The sequence below is a fragment of the Stegostoma tigrinum genome, chromosome 19, assembly GCF_030684315.1.
Source record: "Stegostoma tigrinum isolate sSteTig4 chromosome 19, sSteTig4.hap1, whole genome shotgun sequence".
NCBI lineage: Eukaryota > Metazoa > Chordata > Chondrichthyes > Orectolobiformes > Stegostomatidae > Stegostoma > Stegostoma tigrinum.
This window is the reverse complement of record NC_081372.1, coordinates 20,182,208-20,201,767: the sequence shown is the minus strand read 5'-3', so window position 1 is coordinate 20,201,767 and position 19,560 is coordinate 20,182,208. Positions and strand designations below refer to the sequence as shown.

Genomic DNA, 19,560 nt, shown 5'->3' with positions numbered 1-19,560 from the left:
AATTGAAATAGCTCCTCACTTTGATTTTAACTGGGTAATCCCTGACTCTGTGATTATGTCATCTGGTCCCACGTTCTCCCAAAAAAGGGAAACAATCCCCTCCATAATTGTTCTGTTAGGCATTACCCTCCCCACAACCTCAAGAATCTTGTATGTTTCAATAAGGTCTCCTCTCAAGTTTCTAAACTCCAACAAGTTCAGGGCCTACCTATTCAATCTCCTCACACAACAAAATGCCTCCATACCTGAGATCAACTGAGGGAGCTGCCTCCAATGCCAGTTTATCTTTTCATGGATAAGGGGAGCAATACTGTTAATAGTATTCCAGCTACAGTCTGTCATGTGCCTCGTATACTTTTAGCAAGACTTTCTATTTTTATAAAAACCAAAAGAACTACAGAAGCTGTAAATCAGAAACAAAAACTGAAGTTGCTGGAAAAGCTCAGCAGGTCTGACAGCATCTGTCAAGAGAAATCAGAGTTAATGATTCAGGTACGGGGTTCTGAGGAAGGGTCTGATTTCTCTGCACTGATGTTGACAGACCTGCTGAGCTTTTCCAGCCACTTCTGTTTTTGCCCCTATTTTTATACTCCATTCCTCTTCAAGTAAAGGTCACATAGAACATAGAACATTGCAGCACAGTACAGGCCCTTCGGCTCTCAATGTTGTGCTGACCTGCCAAACCAATCTGAAGCCCGTCTAACCTACACTATTCCATGTACATCCATTTGCTTATCCAATGGCGACTTAAATGTACTTAAATGTCACCATTTCATTTGCTTCCCCTGTTATGGACTGAATATCCATGCTAGGTTTTTTGGATCAAGCATGAATACCCACTTTGTGCTGCTGCTTTCTACGCACAGGCTGTGTTCAAGTAATATTCAGCTCCTCTATTCTTCCTGCTAAAGCACATAATCTTACATTTTCCTACCTTTTGACCATCTGCCATTTTTTTTTGACCATTCACTTAAGCTGCCAAAGTCTCTTTGTCGACTGTAGACTCTGTACCATTTACCCTTCCATCTTCATTTCTGTCATTTGCCAACGTGACTACAGCATATTATCGAAGTTAAAAAAACATATTGAAAGACCTACTCCTATGTTCTGATAATATCTAGGGTGGTAGGAATTTGAACCCAGACGTAAGGACACTACAGCAGTGCCACAAGCATCCTCTCACTTTCTTCATACTCTTTCAAAGAAAAAATCGTGATAAAATCAAATTAACACAATTAGCCAGTGAGCTGAAGCACCAGCCCGAAAGGAATACTGGAAAAAAGCTGAATTCCAAAGGAAGTTTGAATTTGAATGAAAATGTCATTTTGTGGGATTGGGGATGGGGGAATATCTATTTTACTTGTGTCCAAAGCAGTCAGTCAATAACTCCCTGCAGCTTTGTATCTTTTAACCTTGATAATATAAGCCCTATATCCCGGGCAGGAGGTCCAGGTTCACATGCACCTGCTCCAGAGGTGTGTAATAACATCTATGAACAGGTTTGATAAGGAAAGATCTTTAAATACTGTAACAATAACATCAAGAGCTGACCATTTGCTATCTGCTTAGTTCAGTCTGTCAACTGAAAGCTGTCCCATTTATTCTTAGTTAATGTATATTACAGCTTGCTGTTGAAAACCATTTAGGTCAGAATCACGCAGTCTAAATACTAAGCAATTTTATGTTGCAGCTGTAATTGCAGCAAATCTGCTAACAATGGCTACTAGGAGACAAAGGCCACCAGAATGATAATCAAGTATACACAGCTGGGCACCTCAAGGAATGTTTTCAAGCTTGGAAAGGTTTGATGACGGACTGTATGACAACTCATTCAGTCTTTCATTTTGAGGCTACATGCTGCATCTTGCATAGCCTTGATGCATTTTAAAGATAAACAGCAAACTGACCTCAGATAAATAAGAGTTGGAAAAAGGCAAGAAAGTGGCACATGAAAGAGGGCACATTATTGACTCGTTACCTGACACCAGGTTCAGGGAAATTGTAAAGAGGGGAAAATGACACTAGGTTTGAGCAGTATCAATATACTTTTCTTGAAACAGAAATAACATTTAACAAAACTGGTGGAGTTTTTTGAGGACGTTATTGGCAGAATAGGTAATCAGGAACTGGTGAGTATGAATTACTTTGATTTTAGGAAAGGTTTCAATAAGATTCCACACAAAGTTACAGCACATGGTGAAATAATTTCACAGAAGCTGATATCCCATCACAAATGACCCTTTATTTACATGTGGAAAGTCCTTGACACTGATTCAACTCCCTCAGAGCCAACTCTCTCAGTGAATAGAATGCTTGACACTCCTGTAAGTATCTGTCAGCCGGATTAACAGCCCCAATCAGGGAACTCATATTTTATGAGGTCCACCTGGTTCACCTTGTTATGATCACTACATATAGGATTAGGGGTTAAATACTGGAATGGACTGAGAATTGATCAACAGAAAACAGAGGCTAGGAACAAATTTAACAATTTCAGTTTAGCAGGTTGAAATTAGTACAAGGACCAGAACTTGAACACAGCTATTCAAAACTTGTATCAATGACTTTGATGAGGGGGCCAGTAGATGTATTATTTCCAAGTTTGTTGATGGTACAAACCTAGTTTGGAATTTGGCATGTGAGGAGAATGCAAAGAGTCTACAAAGGACAATTTAAAAGGCTACATGAGTGGGCAAGTACATGGGACATGGAATATAATGTGGATTCATGGAACTTCAGAATTGTTCTGGTGTAAAAGAAGGCAATCCAGTCCATTGTGTATATACGCGGCCTGCTGAATGGACATCATGATCAGTACCATCCTTCTACCCTTTCCTGACAAGCCTACCCATTATTTCTACTTAAATAATCAACTATATCAATAATCATGAATATGGCTCCACGACACTTCCAGGCGGTACATTCCAGAAGTGAATGACTTGCGGCATGAAAAAGTTTCTTCTCTCATCACATTTACTTTTTTTGCAAATCACTTTAAGTTCCTTTGTGATCTCAATCCTTTTGTGATTGCGAACAGTTTCTGCCTGTCTACTTTATTTAGATTTCTCACCATTCTGAAAACTTCAAATCTCCTCTTAGCCTCCTTGTCCCTGAGGAAAGCAGTCCCAATCAAGTCACCTAGGTAGCTATTACAAACTTCTCCTGCACGGTTTCCTACGTGCTCACATCTTTCCTAAAGTGTCACATCTGAAACAATACACTATACTGCAGTTGAGGTCTAGCTGGTTTGTTTTTTAAATACAAGTGCAACATCTTTCACTCTTTGGCATTATTAATAAAGCAAGCCTAGGATACTGTATGGTTTATTCAAGTAAAATGTGAAGTTATTTATTTTGGTAGGAAAAGCAGAAATATAGAATGTATCTTAAATGATGAGATTTTGGGAAGTGTTAACATTTAATGGAAAGTGAGGTGTCTTTATTCGCAAGTTACTGAAAGCCAACATGCAGGTGCAGCAAGCAAATGGAAGGGTTGAGCACAGTAGTAAATCTGCTTTGCTATAATTGTGCAGAATGTTGGTGTAAGCACGACTCAAACATTACATACAGTCTGATCTTTTAGAATGGTATACTTTCATAATATATTACTGTAACTTGGCTACTTGAATTCTAAAGTAGAGTTAAATGTCTTTTGAATTTCAGTTCTGTAAAGGTGACTTCTTTAAAAAGAGTTAGAAATGCATTGTTTTTGTTTTAATTTTTGATCAAAACAACATTTTCAAGAAGACATGTGACAACCCAAATTATTAGCAAAGCTCTTGTGAGAAACTACCTCTTAACTTTTAACTAATATTACTTTATCAATGAGCTATTATTTACCTGTCATGAATGTGCAGGAAGGAATGTGGTCTGAAAGGAAACACTCATCAGTTGAATACAAAAGTTTAAAGTGAAAATTAGGTGTAATACTGTATTGGAGTGGAGAGTCTGAAAAGTATGTTGCTGGAAGAAAGAGTTGAATATTTCCCTAAATTGGTTATGATATGATCTTTTAGAATTGTCGCATAAATATTTATACTGTTCTTTTCCTTTTGCATAATAAATATATTTTGTTTTGTTAAAGGTACATTGGAAGCCTCTCGTCAATAAGATCAGTAACTTACCATCATTGTAACTAAATAGCAAAAGTAAAACTTTTGCTCTATCATTAGGTTTCACTCTGGGATCTGACCTGTTCAGTATTACCATCAACTGGGATCATAACATTACCTAAAGAAGGATACAGTTGTTGTAGAGGGATTTTAAGGGAGATTCACCAGATTGGTCCCTGGGAGGACAGGATTACCTTATGAGGCAATGTTGAAAAGGCTGCAACTATACTGTCCATAAGTTTGAAGAGTAAGAGGCACTCTCATTGAAAAATACAAGATTCTTACAGGTATCCATAATAGAAATGCAGGAAAGATGGGCAGGGATGGTGGGGGTGGGGGTTTAGGACCAAAGGGACACAATCTCAGTACAAGGTTTAGGCCACTTGGAACATAAACAGAATTGATATGAGCAGGAATAGGCCATTCAGCCCCTCATGCCTGCCCTGCCACACTATGAGATCATGGCTGATCTGCCCCAGGCCTCAATTTCTCTTTCATGCCAACTTCCAATACAACATCTTATATGTGGCAGCCTAACATTGCGGGTTAGTGATCTGGAGATAATCGTGAAAAATGTGAAGAATAACTATTTAAAATGGCCTTAAGAACATTAACTTCATGTATTACTCATGATTATTTTCTTACATGTTATTTTAAACCTATCCTAAGCTCCTTTGAGCATTGTCAGCGTTACAAAATTCCACCAAAGCTCACCAACAGGGATCGGATATCAAATCTTTCCCTTTGGGTGATATGAAACTCTTCCATATACTTGGCAGCTAAGTAAAATGTTTCAGTCTTAATCCATTATGGGATAACAGTAAATTTGAAATACAAAGCTGGAGATAAATCAGCACGAGCCACATTGTGACAAAAGGCAGTCAAGCAGCTCACCAACAGAAGCTGAAATTCAGAAATTTTTGTTGCCACCAGCTGGGGCAATTTCAGAAGAATTGGCTCTAGATATTAACCCATAGTAATTGTACTGAGAAAAGAAAATACTTCCCTGAAGTGTCATTTCGTACGAAGTTAATTGCTTGGGTGGGCATTGGTCAGCAGGTCCAGTTGGATGGAACATGTATGTCAAGTTCTGTTAATTAACTTCTCGCATCACACTGAGCTTTCCAACAGAGCTCACATCTTCATCAGACCCCAGCGAGAGTCAACATAAAACACGGAAATGATTCTTTGCAATGTTTTTGCATGGCTGCTTTGGCATTGTAAAGGTCTAGTTTCAATCTGAATAAAACTCCCAAGGCAGACAATGAAAGAGGCATGGAATACAAAATCTACTCTGCTATGCTACACTTTTGCAAATAACTGTTCAATTCACACCTTTATGAATGAAACCCCAGATAGGGTACAAACATTTACTAGAATGACATCATAAGAATATAACATAAGAAATGGGAGTGAGAAGGGGCTGCTCAGCCCCTCAAGCCTGTCCTGCCATTCAATAAGATAATGGCTGATCTGCCCCAGGCTCCAACTTCCTTGCCTTACAGCTCCTCACAGCACTCAACTCCACAATATTTCAAAACTCTGCCTCCTCTTTAAATATTTTGTGGCCTAACCTCCACAAATCTTTGGGGTAGAGAATCACAGACATTCACTAGCCTCTGGGAGAATTCCTTCACATCTCAGTTCTAAATGAATGTCCTCATATTCTGTAACCTATATCCCAAAGCAAAACTCACCCACTAGTAGAAACATCTTCTCAATGTCTATCTTGTCAAGCCCCCTCAGAATCTTAAATAGAAACCAAAAGAACTGTGGATGCGCTAAATCAGGAACAAAAACAAAGTTGCTGGAAAAGCTCAGCAGGTCTGACAATATCTGTGAAGGAGAAAACAGGTTAATGTTTCAGGTCCAGTGACCCTTCCTCAGAACTGAGTTCTGAGAAGGTTACCAGATCCGAAACGTCAACTCTGTTTTCTCCTTCACAGATGCTGTCAGACTTGCTGAGCTTTTCCAGCAACTTTGTTTTTGTCCCTCAGAATCTTGTATGTTTAAAAGAAAACAGCCCTCATTGTTGTCAACTCTAACAAGTAAAGGTCTACCTTTTTTAAGGGTCCATGATCTGTCAACATTTTCATCCCAAGAACTGGCCTGCTGAATTGCCTTTGAACCTCCTCCAATGCCAGTATATCCTATTTTTCTCTTGAATGCAGGAACTAAAACTATACACAGTACTCCAGGTGCATCCTACAAACACCCTACACAGTTTCACCAAGACTTCCTTATTTTTAAATTCCAATTCCCAAGCAATAAAGTCCAAATTCAATTGTCAAATTCAATCAGGAATGAGGGATTTCAGTGATATGGAGGGAAGAGAAAAACTAACCTTGTTCTCCTTGAACCAGAGAATTTTCAGGGAAATTGAATAGAGCTGAAATCAAAAGGGTTTTGGTAAAATAGGCATTTGGAAATTCTTTTAAGGTGATTAAAGGTCAGTTACCTTGAAGATATAGATTTGAGATACAAAAGAAAACAAAATGTTCTGGAAATCTTTAATAGGTCTACCAATATGTGCAGAAAGAGGAACAGGTTTGTCTTTCATCTTAATCAGTCGTGAAGCAAGTCACTAGTTAAAAAATCAACTATCTATCAAACCGATTCTACTTGTGTGAGAGTATAAGTTGGTGCTTGGATATGAATCCTTCGAGTTAATCATCTACTGTGAAGCTACCTGCTGTGAAACTAACAAACACAAGCTCCAACAACTGCAGCTGCATGTATGAAGGCTCTGGCAGATAGTAAATACACTAATAAACACTGTTCCAACAATAGCTACAAAAACAGAAATTGCTGGATAAGTACGGCAGGTCAGCAGCAACTTTGGAGAGAAATCAGAGTTACCATTTCAGGCCTAGTGACCCTTGCGCAGACCCTTCCTCTGTTTGTTGTGCAAGGTCACTTTGAGATTGTCAGAGAATGTGTATGTGAGCCTCTGAAATGGAATGTTGGTAGTGTGTGCCACGGGCAGCACATTTCCAATTCTGTGTGCCATGCAACCATGTAGTTTATAGGCAAGGAAAACAAAGTTGCTGGAAAAGCTCAGCAGGTCTGGCAGCATCTGTGAAGGAGAAAACAGAGTTAAAATTTTGGGTCTGGTGACCCTTTCTCAGAACTGATAGTGGCTGGGAAAATGTCAGTTTATTTGCAGAAAATAGGGAGGTGGATGGTCCAGGGAGGATAGAGCCCAAAGAGAGAGAAAGACAGGGTCTAGGCCTGAAACATCAGCTTTTGTGTTCCTAAGATGCTACTTGGCTTGCTGTGTTCATCCAGCCCCACACTTTGTTGTCTTGGACAAAGGATTTGGTAACGATCAGGCTGGGAGGGTGAGTAGTTGTTAATGGGGACTGTTAGTGACTAACAACAGGGGGTGTGTAATGGCAGGCTATGTGGTAACAAAGCCTAGTGTGTGGGGTGGGGAGGCTGGGACATGGGAGAGTTTAGGCCCTAAAATTATTGAACTCAATATTGAGTCCAGAGGGCTGTAGGGTGGCCAAGCGGAAAATAAGGAGTTGTTCCTCCAGCTTGCACTGGGCTTCACTGGAACACTGTAGCAAGCCAGAGACAGAGATGTTGGCCAGGGAGCAAGGTGGTGCATTGAAGTAGCAGGCAACAGGTAGTTCAGGGTCTTTTTTGCGAGTAGAACGTAGAGGTTCTGCAAAGCGGCCACCAAGTCTATGCTTCATTTCCCCAATGTAGAGGAGACCACACTGTGAGTAGCCAATGCAGTAGACTAGATTCTGGGAAGTACAGGTGAAGTGTTGCTTCAGCTGGAAGGTATGTTTGGGCCCTTGGATAATGGGGAGTGAGGAGATAAATACGCAGGTGTTGCACCTTCGCCGTTTACATGGGATGGTTCTGTAGGGCTGTGGGGAGGTGTGCAGATGAAGGAAGTGTGGACCAGGGTGTCCCGGAGGGAATGGTCCCTGCGGAAGGCAGGCAAGGGAGGGGAGGGGAATATGCGTCCGGTGGTGGCATCTTGCTGGAGGTGGTCGAAATGGCATCTGATGATAAACGATATCTTATCATTTATTCCCTACCCCAATCACCTCCCTATTTTGTGCATATAAACTGACATTTTCCCAGCCACTATTAGCTCTGAGGAAGGGTCACCAGACCCAAAACGTTAACCCTGTTTACTCCTTCACAGATGTTGCCAGACCTGCTGAGCTTTTCCAGCAACTTTGTTTTTGTCCTTGATTTACAGCATCTGCAGTTCCTTTGGTTTTTATTTAGTTTATAGGCAATTTCCATATTTAAGTTGGCATGTTATCCATTAGTGTATGTACAATGAAGAGAATTTTTTGGTAGTATAGGACTTGCATATTGCTAAAGAAAGACATCTTGTTGAAACTTTTGCCTTGCATTATTTAGGAGAATTCAATATGTTATGTTGAATATTAGACCACAAGATACAGAAACAGAAGCATTCAGCCATTGTGTGCTCTCTACCATTCAGTGTGATCATGATCTGATTATCCTCAACTCCATTTCCTTCTTCTGTCCCCATAACATTTAATTTCCTTAATCATTATCTCATCCTTGAGTATACATAATGACCCAGTCTTGATACCCTCTGCAGTAAAGAATTCCACAGATTTACCACTCGTCAAAAGAAAAGTTCTTCCAATAATCTCTATCTTTAATGGACGGATCCTTGGTCTGAGATTATGCCAGCTGGTTTTCGTCTGCCCTACAAGGAGATGGAACTTCGCTGCACCTACGCTGTTAATGTCCTAAGAACCTTGCATGTTTCAATAAAGTCTCCTCTCATTCTCTTAAATTCTGAGGAATACAAGACCAAGCTATACAACTTTTCTTCATTAGCAAACCTGTCCATACCTGGGATCCTTCTCAGACTGCCTCCAATGCCAGTCAATCTATCCTTGGATTAGGAGACCAAAACTGTTCACTGTATTCCAGTGTGGTCTGACCAGTGCTTTGTATAGTCTGAACAAGATTCCCCGTATTCTTTTATTCACATAATGTTATGTATTAGAGGTAACAGGACATGTGGATAAGGTGGTTACAATGGCGTTCGGGATTCTCTCTTTACTAGCTGAGGCAGAAAATATAAAAGCAGGGAGCCTATGGTAAAACTATGTAAAATACTTTGTTAGACCACAGTTCAGAGTATTGGATCATTGCATTATAGGAAGTATATGATTGCACGAGAGAAGATAAAATTTAGAGGGTGCTTCCAGCAATGGGAAATTTCAGCAATTCGGAGAGATTAAACAGAGTGAGTTATTTTTCTTGGAGTAGGAAATATAAGGGGACAAAATTTAATTGAGGTATATATAATTAGATAGAGCAGTTAGGAAGGACCTATTTCCTATAGCAAAGTGGTCAATGACAAAGGACCATAAATTTAAAAGAATTGGCTGATGGATGGCAGAGAATTTGAGTAAAATGTGTTTTTCTCATTCAAAGAGCGATGGAATGCACCTGCTGAAAGGAAGGACAAGGCAAAAACATTAAATAAAATTATCTGTGTACTTAAATTTCCAAAATCTGCAGGACTGGGTTACAGAACCCAGAACTCAAAAATGTATTGGGCTGGACTGCCAGTTACCACCTGAACAAAGATGACGGGCTGAATATCTTGCTATTGTTGCATAAATTTTCTATTTCTATCTTTCCTGCATTTTTACCTCTGTCGGGAGAAAAGACCAAGAAGGAATTGAAAGTCAGAGCAGCTGTGAGCTACAAATTTAAAAATCTTGCTGCAAACGGAAATCAATTCTCACAGCAGTGGTAATTGTAAGGTAGCCACTTGATTTCAGAATATGCATAATCTCCATTTAAGTTTTTAATTTTAAATAATACCATCTGGTGGGAAGGATGTGACCTCAAAATTAATCATTTTGGTGTTGTCAATTACTCTAATCCTGGAATAAACTAAAGGCATCATTTCCATATTTGTGATGGAGCATGAATTTAAAGTGAGCAATAAGATTGCTCATAATGTATTCATGCTCAGCTCCATACCATGAGTACAGTATACAACCATGAATTAGCATTAGGAGTGTTATCGTGGAAAAAATATATGGTAAAAACAAGTTCTTCTCTCTGTTATTGTAATAGCAGTGCCAATCCATTTACTTTAAATGTGCTCGTAGCTCTATTAACATGATGGTGACAGGAATATGATATGACTTTGTTAAACATTCATGACATTGCTCTTTGTTTATAAAAGAGAAGTCTGAATTCTGCAGCCTGTGCTAATGTACAGTCAAGCTACACTCAATCTATAGTCATATCAATGATGCATAATAGATCGATACAGGAGCCTGTGCAATGAGTCAATATAGACAGCATAGGCATTACTTTTCTAATTATGGACAATCACAATATACTAATTATTAAACGCTCAGGGTTGGTAGGATACAGTACTACGAACAAAAAGTGCTGTTGTTATTCATATTGGTACCAGTTCTAGGGAGCTCCTAATAAACCAATAAATTCAGATTTTAATTTAATAGACTTTATTTAATTTACTTTATTGACATGGCAAACTAGTACGAATGGTAAAATCACACGGTATCGGGGTGAGCTGGCAAGATGGATATAGAACTGGCTTAGTCACAGGAGACAAAGGGTAGCAGTGAAAGGATGCTTTTCAGAATGGAGGGCTGTGACTAGTGGTGTTCTACAGGGATCAGTGCTGGGACCTCTGCTGTTCGTAGTCCATATAAATGATTTGCAGGAAAATGTAGCTGGTCTAATTAGTTAGTTCGTGGATGATGCAAAGATCGGTGGAGTTGTGGACAGTGAAGAGATTGTCAGAGGATACAACAGACTATGGATCAGTTGGAGGCATGGGCAGAAAAACGGCAGATGGAGTTTAATTCAAACAAATGTGAAGTGATGCATTTTGGAAGTGCAAGTGGAGGTGGAAATTATACAGTGAATGGCAGAAGTGTTAAGAGTGTTGATATGCCAAGGAATTTGGGTGTTCAGGTGTACAGATCACTGAAGGCAGCAGCATAGGTAGATAAGGTACTGAAAAAGGCCTATGGCATGATTGCCTTCATTGGAAGCGGCACTGAATATAAGGATAGACAAGTTATGCTGCAGCTTTATAGAACTTTAGGCCCCACTTGGAATATTGCATACTGTTCTGGTCACCACATTACCAGGAGGATGTGGAGGCTTTGGATAGGGTACAGAAAAGGTCGACCAGGATGTCGTCTGGAATGGGGAATTTTGACTATGAAGATTGAGTCTGTTTTCACTGGGATGCAGAAGGTTGGCAGGGGTGGGTGTGTGCTGACAGAAGTTTATAAGATTGTAAATGGCATGGATAGAGTAAAAAGTATGAGGCTTTTTCCCAGGGCGGTAGGGTCAATTACTGGGCGACACAGGTTCAAGCTAGGGAGGGGACATTTAAGAGATGTGGGAGGCATGTTTTTCACACAAACAGTGGCAAGTGCCTGCAGCACACTGCCGTGTTGGTGGTGGAGGTGGTGGAAGCAGACACAGTAGCAGCATTCAAGAAACATCTGGACGAATACATGAATAGGAAGGGAATAGAGGGATATGGACCTTACAAGTGACGACAGTTTTAGTATGGAAGGGCAAAGTGTGTCATCACAAGGTTGGAGGGCTAAAGGGCCTGTTTCTGTGCTGTATTGTTCTTTGCTTCGAGAAAACTGAGAAGTTTAACAGGTATGAATTGGTAATTGAATTAAATGGGCACATCAAATATGCATGATGAGTATAGGAAATAGCAGAGGTCTCAAAAAATAATTTGACAAATTGAGAACTAAAATCCACATACAGAAAATGTTGATTTGTTAATGAAATTTTAACAAGTGAACCTTGAGGTTTACATTTTCTGAAGAAGTTCCATTTCCCTCTCTTGTAGAGGTGCCAATTACAAGTTGTTTTACCATTAGCTTCCTATTATCTATTCGTCATTTAATCTCTCCTGCTTTCTACCTTATAATAGACTCTCTCTTTACTTTTTGTCCTTTTTTTTCACTTCTGTACTTTTTCAAATTCCATTACCTGTTCAAATTTTTCAAGTTCTGATGAAAGGTCAATGAACAGAAACATAAGCTATTTTGCTGTTTCTTCCAGCACAGATGCCGGCTAACCTGCAGAGTATTTTCAGCATTTTGTTTCTATTTCAGATTTACAGCATACATGCTGTTTTTGCTATCTTATTTTCAAATGTCTGCCTGCAATGGTATTTAAAAACAAGAGCTTACTCTGCAGAAATGATGCTACAACATGCAATATAGCACAGTAACCACAGATGAAACACTTTGCTACAAAGAATGACTATATTCAAAAGGAACCTGAGTGTTATACAAAGTAGATTGGATGCAAGTGGTGCTATCATTGTTTCTGACATCAGTTGAGCTTTCCTCTGGAATGACAGTCTTGTAATACGCCCACCTTAAATGCTATTAAAGCTGTTACATTCCCTTTGGAGATCAACATTTTTTTAAATGGAAAGAATTTTTCAATGACAGATCAAAATAACCAAATGACAAAATTTCACATTAAAACTTTTAATATAACAAACAAAACAAAATCAATAGAGATCAAACATTTCTTAGTAGCAACTAATACACCAAACCTAATCTCAGCCCAGAATTATAAGTTCTGTGAGGGGACCATAAATTATTCCTACTAAGTGGTTTTTTTTTTGGCTTTTGCTATTTCCAATTAGTTTCGTACTATTCTACTTCGTAATCTTCTGAGATTAACCTCTTTCACACCAAGGTTCTAATCACATGTTTTACTAGCAAGGCTACTCCACTTTTGCTGTTAGGTCGAGTGCCACCATACAATCAGGCAAGTCACATCATCAAATTGTTTTCATTTTATCAAAATACTTGCTCTGAGAGGAAGTTTCATAGAATTCATAATGGCAAAGTTACTTATTCTTCAGGAATTAAAATATTTAAACAGTTTTTATATATGGTGTCTAGTCAAATATAAGTTGCTAAGTTCAAATGTCCCTAAACGTCATGGTGCGGCTGTATGAAAATTTACCTGATGTGCTTTGTCCTGTTCTGGTTACCATGGCATCAGAAGAGCACAGACTTTAAAGGTAGTATGCAGAAGAGCAATAAGATTGATCCCCTGTGGTACAGAGATGAGTTATAAGGAACAATGACAAAATTTATTTATCTTGCTTCAGGAAACACTCAAGAGCTATGATAACTATGTACCTCATGTACAGGACAAGAAGCCCGCAGACCAGTATTTTTAGAATCAATGAAGCAATGAGAAAAGAAAACGCAGGCCTCTGAGACCAACTGTACAGCTAACATCAGGTAGTTTCTCTTTATACAGAAGGTGATGTTGTCCGGGAGACTGGTTGTGAACAGGTTATTGGAATTATTGTTACGCAAGGTTGAAAAGCTTGGGCCAAACCTTCCTTTGAGACACTCGTTACCAAAAAGCCTTTGCAATGCACGATTACATGCATAGACTTTGGTCTTCCATTAACAGAAATGGCAGTTCTCTGCGACACCGTGGAAGGCTTTGAATAAACAAATTCTTTTCAATAACATACAATAGTTTCTCATAATACTGCCCTCAAGAACTGCATCAGCATTTTTGTGATTACATTACCAAGATATTTGATGTCCAACTTTGTATTTTAGAAACTAAGAACAACTCTAAGAGAAAGGCTTACTGGACCATCCATATTTTGAAGCAACTGATTAGAGCGCAAGTATTTAAACATCAATATCTATATCCTCAAAAGAGTTCTTCAGTACCAGCTGGACCTCTTCCTAAACTTTTAACAAGTATCAAAATATGTCCAAAGCACACAGAATTACAGCAACAGCCAAAATCCGGCAACTGGCGTGTCTGTCAGTGCTTGTTAATCTGTTTAGCTAACCCTGATTAGTTTAGGTAATGCTGGTGTGGTGGAGGTTTCACAATGCTAAATGAATGCATCAGAAGGGGACATTAAAAGCACAGCACTGGTGCCAAATCAGCATTGTGCCCTGACTAATGTCATGATTTGCCCTCTGTGCATTTTTCTGGTAGATGTTGGCTGTGTACATGTTACCTCATTTATTAAAGTGACATCTGGAATCTTTGTGTCAGAAGTGTACACACACATTACCAATGTCATTTTGGCACTTTAAAGAACTGGAGAACACCCAAACAATAGACATAGCATTTTTATCCCTTCCAATTTTGGTAAATGCATCAACACATCATGCACAAAACATCTCATTTATCGCCATCGTGACATCACCGGTTTTCTCAAAACACCACGGACAACCTATGCATGCGTTGAATGTCAAGGATCTGCTGACCCTCCAGCCAAGTACAATCCCCCGTAAGCAGTGAGCTGGCAATATTACAGGAGGAGTTACTAAATGATCTACTTTGCCATTGACTCAGGTGCACTGTACAAGCAAGTCGTATCATCATCATAGTATCCATACAGTGTGGAAACAGGCCCTTCAGCCCAACAAGTCCACACTAACCCACTGAAGAGCATCGCAGCCAGACACATCCTCCTACCCTTTTTCTATAACTCTGCATTTCCCATGGCTAACACATCTAGTCTACACATCCCTGGACATTTTGGGCAATTTAGCATGGCCAATCCACCTAGCCTGCACATCTTTGGACTGTGGGACGAAACTGGAGCACCCAGAGGACACGGGGAGAATGTGCAAACTCCACACAGTATCCTGCGGGTGGAATCGAAGCCAGGTACCTGGCGCTGTGCAGAGCAGTTCCAGCCACTGAGCCACCATGCCGACCAGCTGGAAAGAAAGATGTTAAAAAATGCCCGTTAAATGGAACTACTATATTTTGGTTGGCATCCATTAAATGAAAGTACAGCATCTATTGCAATTGCCTTCTTTATTCCAGACAATCAAAGTCCGACACAAAATTAAACAGAAGATTTTGATTTTTACAGGGAAGGAGATGGCCTTGTGGTATTATAACAGTATATAACAGTAACTAGACTGTTAATCCAGAGACCAGATAACGTTCTGGGGACTTGGGTTCAAATCCTATCATGGCAGATGGTGCAATTTGAATTCAATAAATGTCTGGAATTAAGAATCTAATGATGACAGTGAATCCATTGTCGATTTTCAGAAAACCCCATCTGTTTCATTAATGTCCTTTAGGGAAAGGAAGCTGCCATCCTTATCCAGTGCGGACTACACGAGACCCGTGGCAATGTGGTTGATTCTTAACTGCCCTCCGGGCAATTATGGGTGGGCAATAAATGTTACCTAGCCAGCAGCTCCCTCACCCTGTGAATGAATAAAGGAAAAAAAATGCAATTGTATACTGCAAAAGTGCTCATGTATCTCTCTGCATCAGATATTGCAAACCTTGACAATGAAAAATATCTAACTACTTTCAACCATATTGTCAAAGCCGCTAACTTCTCCATTTCATATTATTGTCAGCATACTGCACTTTGTGGTAGTTTTTGTTTTACATCCTCAAACAGGCAGTAACCCAGTCAAGTTATTGCCTTTTATAGAATCTGCCTGCTCTTCATTCCACTTCATACTGAAACAACAAACATCAAAGACCAACATGCTAGAAAGGCATAATACAGCATACTATTCAGTTATTCATGAAACCTTTCATACTCATGCTTCTTACCAATCTACATAATTAGCTGTGCAGATTATATTCCTAAAGAGAGATTGATTCTGCAAGTTCTGTTAGTTAAACATTCGATTTGAACAGACGAAAGAAATCTTGAAGTAATCGTACAAAATAGCATAATTTATGAGTACACTTTGTGAAAGATTCTTTTGTAGAAATAAAAGGACTTGTATTCTGATGCATACTTTTCACAGACACAATTATTAAGAAGATGATCTGACATTTTCCTGCCTGGAGGCAAATTCTGATTCATTTTAAAGAGAACGCAGTCGGGGATGAAGGTAAATCATGGCTAAACGCCAAAATCTATTCCTTTCTCTTTGAAATTACCTATTTCAAAGTAACATACAATTCAACTTTTCAATACTAAATTGAGAGTACAGAAGCAAAATACTGCAGATACTGGTCTTTTGATTTTTTTTAGAAAAAACTTCTGGTAAAACTCAGTCGGTCAAGCAGCATTTGTGCAGAGAGTTTCAGGTTGTGACCTTTCATCAGGACTGCTTGCGGTTGGGAGACCCCAGTCCTACTTGGAAAGCTGGAAATAGCTCCTGCTTTCTGTAGACCCGTCTCTAAGGAAATCACTACACATCAAAGACAGACAATTCGAAAACCAACGCCAAATCAACAGGCCGGTGCCAGATTACAGAAAGGGGAAACATACTAGGGGCAATCTTGAGCATGAGTTAAATTAGTTTGCTCTGAACTATATTCACGGCCAGTGCAGGCGTATAGACAGCCAGTTGCTCACCTGGATGACTGTTTTGACAGTCGATTCGTTCACAATAGTGGTGCAGATCAAATCATTTGGATCAGGGTCTGTGGTCCCGTATTTTTCACCCATGGTGAATGTCATCGGGGTGGCCAGCAGGAATGAGAGGAGCCAGATCATGGAGATGAGCTTCTTGGTGCGACTGGTGGACATCAAGGTCTTGGCTTTGAATGGGTGACAGATAGCCAAGTAGCGCTCGATGCTCAGGCTGGCGATATTGAACGCTGTGGCGTAGGTACAGGCGTCCCGGAGGAAATAGTAACCCCGGCAGATGGCATCCCCGAACGCCCAGGGGTGATGCACCCAGATGAAGTTGTAGAGTTCGATGGGCATGCACAGGAACAGGGTGAGGAGGTCCGAGAAAGCCAGGCTGGCCAGGTGGTAATGCACGGTGCTCTGTAAGTTCTGCAAAGTCTTCTTCCTGACCAGGGTGTGCAGAGTGATCGAGTTTCCCAGCGAGCCAAGGAAGAAGAGGCCGAGGTACAGCAGAGTGACGACCACCTTGGAATAGATGTCAGTGTTCACATCTAGATCGCTGTCCCCGGCTCCTGGTTGCTCCTGGGTGACATTCTTAATCCCAAATCCAGCCAGATGGTCAGCTGGCAACCCATTCAGACCATCGTGCCTCTCCAAACTGGTGTTTAAGACAAGGCTCATTTTCAGTGTGTGTGTGCGTGTGTGTGTGTGTGAGAGAGAGATAGTGTGGGCTGCAGTCGGGACCAGTCCGAGTGCTCAGCCTGATCCCAGCGCCCGGGAGTGTACTGGTTGCTGGCGAATGGAGCAGGACCTTTTATAGGTTCGGTTGCCCCTCGAGGATCTTTCTCGGAAGGTGACGCACTGAGCGGAGGGACTGGGCCAAAATAATTGGCCAAATGGCTCAGATTCTGCGCTTTTAAGCAATACATTGACCGGAATTCATATTGGTTAGACGCTGTAACCGAGTTGGATGGGGCAGCTACAACAGACGAGCAAGATAGAAAGTGCATTGTTTGCGGACAATTTGACATTGCTTTGCTTTTGGGATGGAGTGCGGATTGTGAGGGGAGGGGGCGTGATATCCCCATGTGAGATTTGTTTCCCCGGGTATTTTTGTTTTAGCACAGTCAGTCACTAGTCGCCACCTGCTTGTATGTATATCCAGTTCCCAGGCTCTGCTGAAATCACCCCTAAACATTCTCCGCGGCACAAGTCTATTTTAGTCGCATTTCTTGCTTCAGGTTTTGGATTTCCGAATTGTTCTTCCTACGTTATTTAAGCGAATTCCGAAGGAGCTGGTGCTGACCATGTTTCAGACACCGGGGATGGTGGAGGGGAATATTTTGCCAGAATAAATGTCTGGGAATTCCGCCGTCCGCAACACTTGCCTCCCCCGAGCCCTTCACTCTCACCGAGCTAACATTTCGGGTAAATTGACTTGTTGCAAATCGCTTTCAAGATCACGAAGTGCGTTCGGAAGTTGGGCTGCATCAGATCTCGAGCTTCCTGTGAAATACTCAAGCTTGGGAAAAGTGCCGCCGGTTTTACACTGATAGGGAATCCGCTGGCGGAGGGTGGAAAATGGAACAGTTTGTAAATGCCGCAGCAGTTTCTGTGTCTAGAAAACGTTTTGTATGGAAGCGCCGGGAAAATCCAGCGAGGGATGAAGCTCTGAGCTCCTTCCGCCTTGAGAAATAGAGATAGCCCTTCGCTTTGCTTTCTGGCTCCGCCAATTCACTCTCAAATATGGGGACGATATCAGTTTCAACCATCCAGGCAGTGCTCACGCTTTCTGGGCGGAACTGTAGTTTTCTCCCACCACGGTTTTGAGAGCAGCTAACAGGAGGTAGGTTTTAAAAAAGCCTCCTTATAATAATCCGCTCTCCTGATTATATGCAAGTCGTGGGTGAAAAACCGAGATGGGGATTCGATAGCTGAGTTTGGAGATTAAAGAAAAACCTAATGTAGTTCAAGGTGGGGACTCGTACAGATGAAAGCCCACCTTTATTTTCCAGATGTTAACACCACCTCTGAATAACTAGCATTACAATAAAGGTATTTAATCGCTTTACAGCCCGCAGAAATATGCTTTGATACCAATTCTCTGGCGTGAGCTATTTACCTCCCAAATTTTGGAACATACTCATTTTCCCCAGACAAATCACAGACGGGTGAAGGAGCAAATTACTGCGGGTTTGAAATTCAGTAATTTCAGATACAGTGATAATCTCTACATCCCCCTGGATGGAGACAAACGCTTTTCTTTCCAAGAAAATCAATAATTTCTAGTTTTTGGAGTTTTGGGGAGGAGGGAGGTGAGAGGGAGTAGAAGAGAGAAGAGAGCTCTGCTTTAATCTTAGTTAGGCTAGGATGTTAGGCTAAGATTTTTGCTTTATTGTTTGACAGGCTGTGTTTACTGCACGATTAGACAAAAGAAACAGTGAAGATTCTTAAGTACTCAAGTGTTGCAAAAGGCCGCTGTTTCCTGATTTTAGAATTATAGACTCAGAGAATGGTTACAGACTGGACAAAGGCCATTTGACGCATCATGTCCAATATGACATGGCTGTTTGAAAGAGCAAGTCCCTTAAGCCATTTTATCCCCTTTCCCCTCTCTCTGTAACCGTGAAATCAATCCTTGACAGCTTCAGTCGAGCCTGATTCTACGTCCCTCTCAGAAAGTGCACTCTAACCACTGGCTGGTATGAAACATTTATTCTTCGTGTTGCCATTGTGTCTTCCGCCAGCTATCATGTCTGTAACAAAAACAGGAAGTGTTGGAGAAACTCAGCAGATCTGGCAGTGGAGAGAGAAAAAGAATTTGCCGTTTTCGTTTCAAGCATGCAGCATCTACAGTATGTTGCTTTTATCTTAAATCTGTGCTTTCTGTATCTCGATCCTTCCACCAATGGGAACAGTTTCTTCCTCCGTACTGTGTCCAGTTCTATCATGGTTTTGAACGTCTCTGCCAAACCTCTTCTCAATGTTCTCTTCTCCAAGGAGAACTGTTCTAATTTCTTTGATCTACCTTCATGGGTGAAGTCTCACCCCTTCGGAACCA

The 19,560-nt window shown here is 40.7% G+C and overlaps 1 protein-coding gene across 3 annotated transcripts in view; it reads right to left on the bottom strand.

Moving 5' to 3' along the window:
• The window catches only part of ntsr1 (neurotensin receptor 1 (high affinity)), a 107,433-nt gene extending 89,835 nt beyond the window's left edge, over nucleotides 1-17,598 (bottom strand). For all 3 annotated transcript variants that reach the window (XM_059652762.1, XM_059652763.1, XM_048550155.2), the window contains exon 1: nucleotides 16,503-17,598. In XM_059652762.1, the coding sequence (XP_059508745.1) occupies nucleotides 16,503-17,180 (678 nt within the window). In that variant the 5' untranslated portion in view covers nucleotides 17,181-17,598. The remainder of the gene's footprint in view (nucleotides 1-16,502) is intronic.
• Between the last annotated feature and the right edge of the window lie 1,962 nt (nucleotides 17,599-19,560).